A 7,968-nucleotide genomic window follows, 5' to 3' on the forward strand; every position below is an offset into this window, starting at 1 on the left:
GATTTATTACTGCATAATTGGTTACTTGAATAATGATAAAAACGTGGTTAAGTTTTTTTTTATGGATCTTGGCCCAGTTTTAAACGTTTTAAAAGTATAATTACACGTGTCATAATATTAAGGGTAAAATACCTTTTAAATGTCGTCAGGAATATTTGCACACTATCCCAAATTTTTGTTTAGTATATGTCTTCTATAATTCCTTTGTTTTTAACAAAGTAAAGTTATATAGACCTTTAAATAAAAAGAACTTGAATATCTAATATAAACTAGGGAAAATTACACAGAAATTAATCTTTGAAAAACTATTTACAACTATGTCAAATCATAATTTTGGATTATATCAAACTAATAAAATCAGTACTTTTAATATAATTTAAGGATTAGAATTTATAAATTCGAAGTCTAGAATATATTTTTTAAGGTTTATAATTTATGAATTGAAGTCTAAATTTTTTTAAATTATAGTATAAAATCATAATATATAGAAAATAATGACATATTAAGAATTAAATTTAGTAATATGACTTAGTTGTAATTTTGTACTTAATTATGATATTCATGTATTTTACCCTATAAATTAATAGGGCTTAAAAGTATTTGAGCCTTGAGTGCTAAGAAATTGAGAAATTTACATAGAAATTTACATTTGAAAAATTGAAAAATTATTTACAACTATATCAAGTACTAATTTAACTAATATTTAACATAAGAAAATCATTGTTTTTCGTATATTTAGTATGTTTTATGAATTAAGGGTCTAAGATATATTTTTAGAGTTCAAAATTTATGAATTGAGGTCTAAAATTTATAAATTCGGATATAAAATCATACTTTATTTATGATATATAGAAAATAATGACATATTAAAAATTAAGTTTTGTAATATGATTTAATTATAATTTTATAATCATATATGATTTTAAATGTAAATAGCCCGAAGAAATTTACATAGGCTCCTTTGATATAAGAGCTTCAATATCTAATAATTAGAATTTTTTACATAAATAACACAAATATAAAAGTAAAATTAGTTTTAATATATCACTATTTTATATATATAACAAGCAATACTAATGTAACAAAGGAAAAATGATTTTATTAGTTTTACTTAATTCAAATTTTACCTTACATAATTGAATATAATTTTTACAAGTGAATTTCAAAGTAAATTTCCCTATAACAACTTAATGGGCTGCTTTAAAATATTTGGGCCTTTTAATTTTTTGATGGCCAGGGCGAGCCTGCCCTGTGAAATATTTCTTTTATTAATAAAAGGAAGGCAGTGGAATATGATTTAATTATAATTTTATAATCATATATGATTTTAAATGTAAATAGCCCGAAGAAATTTACATAGGCTCCTTTGATATAAGAGCTTCAATATCTAATAATTAGAATTTTTTACATAAATAACACAAATATAAAAGTAAAATTAGTTTTAATATATCACTATTTTATATATATAACAAGCAATACTAATGTAACAAAAGGAAAAATGATTTTATTAGTTTTACTTAATTCAAATTTTACCTTACATAATTGAATATAATTTTTACAAGTGAATTTCAAAGTAAATTTCCCTATAACAACTTAATGGGCTGCTTTAAAATATTTGGGCCTTTTAATTTTTTGATGGCCAGGGCGAGCCTGCCCTGTGAAATATTTCTTTTATTAATAAAAGGAAGGCAGTGGAAATAAAAATAAAAATAACGTGGAAATGCGGGGTATCGATCCCCGTACTTCTCGCATGCTAAGCGAGCGCTCTACCATCTAAGCTACATCCCCAGTTTGATTAGAGTCAACAAAGAATTTACATCTAATAAGATATAATAATAAAACAAAACATCTACGCCATATATGGTAGCTTAGTTTAACAAAAAGCAGCAATAGCACTATTACAAGATAAAACTGATGAGACTAAGATCAGAAAAAATAAAAACTGAAGCAATTGTAAAAACCCTTTCTGGGTTAACCTTTGACGCTATGATACTTATATCTATTGTCTGATAAGCCCCAATTAGTTGGTTGTTCTCAGATTCCTAATACAACCATTTTCATGTTCTATAAATATAAACTGAATACTATAAAGTATATATACACAAATTGGGAATTCTAGTTAGCTCTTATTGATCTATATTTATACCAATTGGCCCAAAATAGATAATGTAAGAAATTCACAGCACTCAGCACACACATGAGCCAGTAAAATCTCTCCAGGTAATAGTAATTTATGTTTGGACCTTCCAGCCATGGCCTGTGATTGTAGTTACTTGTTATATGATTAACTATGGATACTATTGCCGAGCTTAAGTAGTACCCCATAGCCAAGGATGCCCATGAAAGAGATGTAGCTAATGATCTCATGCTCGACGGTGCTTCGGTGAAGAAAAATTCCAACAATCCTGCTAGAGTGAAAAGATCTGCTGATCCTAAGAACAAGTACTGAAATGCAATCCAGAAGAATGTGATCGGTAATGCCTCCTTCGAATCCAGCATTCCTGAATGCGTAGCAACTCTCTTTCGCTTGATCTCTACTAACGCTGCTACTGCCATTGCTACTATTGAAAGAAACAAGCCAATCCCAATTCTTTGCAGATGAGAAATTCCCATTTCTGATTTGGTTGCTTTTCGTGCGAATGGAATGATGAAGTGGTCGTAAATTGGTGCTAAGATCATAATGAAGACGACGGGGAAAACAGGAAGGGACGCTGGAGGAACTTTCATGGAACCGAGCTTTGTGTCCATAGTACTAGCTTGTTCTACTGAAAATGAGGAGAGCTGAGCTAGGCAGCAGTTGAGCATGATAGTACAAGCAAATATAGGCAGGATTCTTATAACAACTTTGACATCTTCCACTTCATTGGCTGTGCAATGTAGTGCAGAATAGGTTGGCGTTTTGAACACTGCTTGGTTTAGGCAACTGATGCTTTTCGTTACCTCATCCGTTGATCGCGTATCTTTGCAAGCTTCTTTTGATTCAAGTTCCTGCATTTCCTGAGTTGTACTGAAAGGGCTAGTAGTCAAGTTCGCTACAGCATTGCTCGGACTAGTTCCGGTGATGCAAGTGTTCGTTGCAGCAGCAATCAGAACCTGCTCCATCACTTCAGTTTTAGTTCACTTTATCATAAACATCATAAGAACCAACTAGACTAAAATAATATGTACCTTGAAAATGGTAGTAAGGGGACTACCAGAGGGTATCCTATTCCGATAAGTGAGAGAGCCAGAAAGGAAAATAGGGACAGACAAAAATATGGCAATAGTAGACAATCCGAAACCCCATTCCCAGCCTTTATTATCTTCAACCCAAACAACAAATGTAACAGCAATAAGAGCTCCACAGGAAAGACAGAACACAAAGTAATTGAAGAAAGTTGATCTCTGCTTCCTTCCTTTAGGTGAGGCTTCATCAAATTGCTCTGCCCCATGTGTCGGTAATGCGCCTTTTATTCCTCCTACTCCGAGTGCCACTAAATACAGGCCTATATACAGCATTGCTGCTTTCCCACCATGTACTTCTTCACACTGGATGTTCGGGTTGCTTCGGTTACACTCCGGTGGCTGTAGCGAACCGGACCTCGCTTGCACTGTTAGTATCACCAACCCCTGATCAACATCCAATTTATTAATCAGACAAAAATATTCTTGTTCTTAATTATTTAGCATTAATCCTAATTTGGAGTAATTAGCCATAACTTGTGAAATTGTTAATACTATGGTTGACTTAATTACATGTCATTTTCTGGCATTAAAAATGAGAAGTGTTTAAGGTGAACAATCAACACCACTCGTTATATGAATTGAATCTAGTAAAGAGCTATATCTAATCAATCACAAAATAGTCTTTGATGACAGGTAGATTGAAATAAGCCAATATGGGGTCCCTTTGGACTATTAAAAGGGATAAAAATTTGTCATGTTCTTCAAAATGTTATTCTCCAAGTGATGACATGGTTCACAATTAATGCTATGTGTATATTACATGGTTCACAAACCTACACAAATTACTTCTATTACCATGTGTTTTTTTCTGTGTACATTCTTCTATATCTTATCTTAATTATCCAAACTCACCTCGTGTTAAATTAGAAGGTGATTTGGGAAAATTGAAGTGCATATCATTTTAAACAAGTTTACTCAGAACCGGATAAGTTATCCACAAATAGCAAAGGCTAGCTATCAGCAAAACAGGAAGACCATATATATAGAAGATAGAGACCACACTTAGTGTGATTATCAGAAGGCAAGGTGCACGTGGCGGCCAGGAATTTATAGCAGAGGGGAAGTGTAGATGGGGCGATAAACGCCTTGTCGTTTAGCAGAGACAAGGACAAATATAGATATTGAGGAAAAGGGTAGTTTCTATTTGTCCTAAGTTCTCAACAAAACTGCATTATGGGGTCCTCCTTCCTTCTACCATGGGACTTGTTATAATTGAATATGTCGCATGACACTAGGACCCACTTCTAATTTCTTTTTTTGGCTAATAAATTATTTACATTTGGAATGCTAATTAATTAATTAAAATTTACAAATTTCCTAGCTGGGATGCATTATTATATTTTCAAGAGCTTTTGAAGAAAGTGATGGCAGGCAGGCATGTAATGGTAATAGTATTTTGCTGTGGTAAAATGGATTGAAATAATGAAAATATAATTGAGGAAAAAGAAAAAGGAAAAAGGTTAGAATTGCACAGGGTTCAAAGCACCCCTGCAAGCAACTTGCTTGCAAAAGTTTAAGATCATGACATAATAACATCAATCAAACCAATCATATGCAAGCGGTGCCTGCCTAGTTATTTGTGCATTTCTTATTTTATTTGACTTGCCTTTTCTTATTACTCAAGCTAAATAGTAAATTGATTTTTCTTTTATACTGTTAAAAGTTAAACTAGGAAGGTAAAGAAATAAAAGAGAGAGAGAGAGAGAGAGAGCATACCAGGAATTGAATAGCAGCACTTATCAGGTAGATGAGATACGTAGTGAAAAAAGCATCAGAAAGAAAACCTCCGAGAAGGGCTAAGAGGAAAGCAGTACCCATGAAATTCGTGACATTAATAGCCGATCTAGATGGAGATAAGTGCATGTTGTTTGATAGGTATGTCACCAAGTTGCTTGCATTTGCCAGAAATGCTAAATTCTCCAGTATTTCCACAACTGCCAATCCCCAAATTTCAACAATTAAACTAAAATCCCCCAAATCATACAACAACAACAACAACAACAATTACTCAATTTAAGATTACCTAACACAAAAGTTGCAGCCACCATGCCTCCATGCTTCCCTCTAATTGCAGGCCTATTCCTCCAGTCCACATACCCTTCCCACACCTGCTTTTGACCTTCTTCCTGCAGTGATTTTCAATTTACCTTAATTTAAGCACAAAAACAAAGAGGAATTGTAAGAAGAAAGAGAAGAAATGAAGTCCCACCATTTCAATTTCTTCAACTCTGAGCGGTTTGGTTGAATGAGAGAGGGACATACATACATATATATAGAGAGAGGATTTTAGAAAGAGAGAGTAAGAGAGATAAGTCTAGTAGACTCAGGACAAGAATGGTTTGGACCCATTAGAAATAAATTTAACTTTGTTCCTTTTTCTCTAAATCTGGTAAGATGGTGAAAAAAAGGGGAAAGAAAACAAATCCGGTTTTAATTATGAGATTGGATTGGATTGGATGGATTAGTGAAATAGTTGAATATGAACAATGAATTGGAAGAAAAGAAGGGAAAGGTTCTTCCTCAAGAGACGAAAGGGTGTTTGGTTGTAAAGAAAGTTTGGGTTTTTTTGGATTTGCTAAAAGGAAATTAATAAGCATCAAATCCTACTTGATTTTATATAGGGTTTCTTTCGTTACTTTATATGCTACTAGCTACACCCTATAGTTCAAAGTAGAGATTAATGTTTTTTTTTTCAGAAAGAAAGTAAAGATGGATGATGGGTAATCATTTTCTTGTTTTGACCGTATGATTATTTAAAAAGAAATTATTATTATTGTTATTTTTATAAAAAACAATGTAAGTATTTTAATAAATATATAAAATGTTATCGTGCTTTCTATGCTTACTTTGTTTTTGACAAATTAATCGTTACTTTGTTTTCTTTTTTACCATCGGATGATAGTGAAATTTGACAAAGTAAGTTTATCCAATGGTGGGAAAAACAAAGTAAGATTTAATTTGTAAAAAACAAAGTAAGTATAGCCTCTACCGAATACATCTCAATAAAAAAACAATAAAAATATTATAATAAAAAATATATGAATCTACATCTACAATATTATATATTAGACCTTTTAATAAAAAAATTAGGTCTAATACATCACCAGCTCCATAAACTTATCCAAAATAGTAGATTAACTACCTGAACTTTGTAAGTGTCTCACCAGCTCTTTAAACTTGCTTATTTCGTATCATCAACTCCTTAAACTTGTCCATAAAAGTATATTAGCGCTCTGAACTTTGCAACTATCTCACCAACTCCCTAAACTTGCTTATTCTGTACCAACTAAATACAAAACCATAATACTAACTCTCGATCCTCATCCATTTAATCTCTCAAACCTGCAACACTGACTCTTATAATAGATTGAATTAAAGGTAGGAGCAGTAAAAAAAATTACCTCTCGAATAGATGAAGACGTATTTTTAGAATTTAGGTTAAATAAGTTTTTGTATTTAGTTGTTACAAAATAAGCAAGTTTAGGGAGTTGGTGAGACACTTGCAAAGTTGACAGAGCTAATATACTTTTATGGACAAGTTTAGGGAGCTGTTGATACGAAATAAACAAGTTCAGGGAGCTAGTGAGACACTTGTAAAGTTCAGGGAGCAAATCTACTATTTTGGACAAGTTCAGGGAGCTAGTGAGACACTTATAAAGTTCAGGGAGCCAATCTACTATTTTGGACAAGTTCATGGAGCTGGTGATGTATTAGCCAAAAAAAATATATTATATATTAGACCTGATAATTTCGTACCCAAATCATGTCATTTTCGGGTTTGTGTTAAACACAATAAACACAAACCCAACCCAGATTTTTTTGTGCCACAATCGTGTTAACCTGTTCGGGTTAGTGTCGATTTAGTGTCGTCTTTTCAGATTACATGTAATTTTGTTATGTATATATATTAATGATATCTTTTAAAAATATAAGAAATATGGTACTATTTTTAAATATTTTATGTCCTTTTTAGATTAGTATTGTTAAAATCATGTTAGGGAGGGTTATGTAATGTGTTTATAACAATTTAGGAGGTTCGAATCATATTTGCAAGTAATAATTATAATTTTATTATATTTATTAATAAAGTGACATAAAAATACGAGAAAATTTAACAAAATTTTCATGTAATTTTCGGGTTAGCCTATCAACTCTAAATCAACCCAAAAATTTGCATGTTAGTTTCGTGTGAACCCAAAAATGACACATTATCTACTAAGCTAAACCCAAACACTAAAATTGCGTGTTGATTTCGTGTCGTGTAATTGGGTTGTGTGTACTTTTGCCACCTATATCATATATTATAATAGACAATGATTGAAATATTTTTTAAACACACTCAGCCTAGAGTCGGTTTTAGAGTCTTTTTCTTCTAGAAATGACTTTACGATCTTTCAATACGTCAAATCTATGTGATAGTAGACAAAATTTTACTGCCTTTTCATGAAGGAGAATATTATAAGTCTCGTAGAGGGAGAAAGTCTATGATCACTCATATATAGAAAAATACAAAAAAAAGAACAAATAAATTCAAATAAACTAAAAATGATGAGGGCATCTTCTTGAGAAGTCCAAGTCTGATGCAGAAGGAAGTGTTGATTGAAGGACCGTACGATGTGTCACATGGCCACACGTCTTGTGACTGGCTTGGTGAAACTCTTACAACTATTGCACAAATTCTCATGGTTAACAATTATTCAACATAGACGAACATTATCGTCCCTATTTTAGGACATGTAACCT

At 32.1% G+C, this 7,968-nt stretch overlaps 1 protein-coding gene across 1 annotated transcript; it reads right to left on the reverse strand.

Moving 5' to 3' along the window:
* Positions 1-1,836: 1,836 nt before the first annotated feature.
* LOC136218069 (protein NRT1/ PTR FAMILY 4.6) lies at positions 1,837-5,818 on the reverse strand. Its single transcript, XM_066004812.1, has 5 exons — positions 5,435-5,818; positions 5,249-5,351; positions 4,942-5,159; positions 3,169-3,609; positions 1,837-3,093 (listed from the first exon to the last, which is right to left on the reverse strand). Exons 1-5 carry the CDS (start codon positions 5,483-5,485, stop codon positions 2,116-2,118), a joined length of 1,791 nt encoding a protein of 596 aa, XP_065860884.1. The 5' UTR covers positions 5,486-5,818; the 3' UTR covers positions 1,837-2,115.
* Positions 5,819-7,968: the final 2,150 nt, after the last annotated feature.

Source organism: Euphorbia lathyris, chromosome 2, assembly GCF_963576675.1.
Source record: "Euphorbia lathyris chromosome 2, ddEupLath1.1, whole genome shotgun sequence".
In the NCBI taxonomy this organism is placed as follows: Eukaryota; Viridiplantae; Streptophyta; class Magnoliopsida; order Malpighiales; family Euphorbiaceae; genus Euphorbia; species Euphorbia lathyris.

Coding starts and splice junctions, on each gene's coding strand:
- LOC136218069 (XM_066004812.1), bottom strand. CDS start 5,485: ATGTCCCTCTCTCATTCAACCAAACCGCTCAGAGTTGAAGAAATTGAA. Junction 5,352..5,434: donor GAGTTGAAGAAATTGAAATG/GTGGGACTTCAT, acceptor AAATCACTGCAG/GAAGAAGGTCAAAAGCAGGT. Junction 3,094..3,168: donor CCCTTACTACCATTTTCAAG/GTACATATTATT, acceptor GTGATGGAGCAG/GTTCTGATTGCTGCTGCAAC.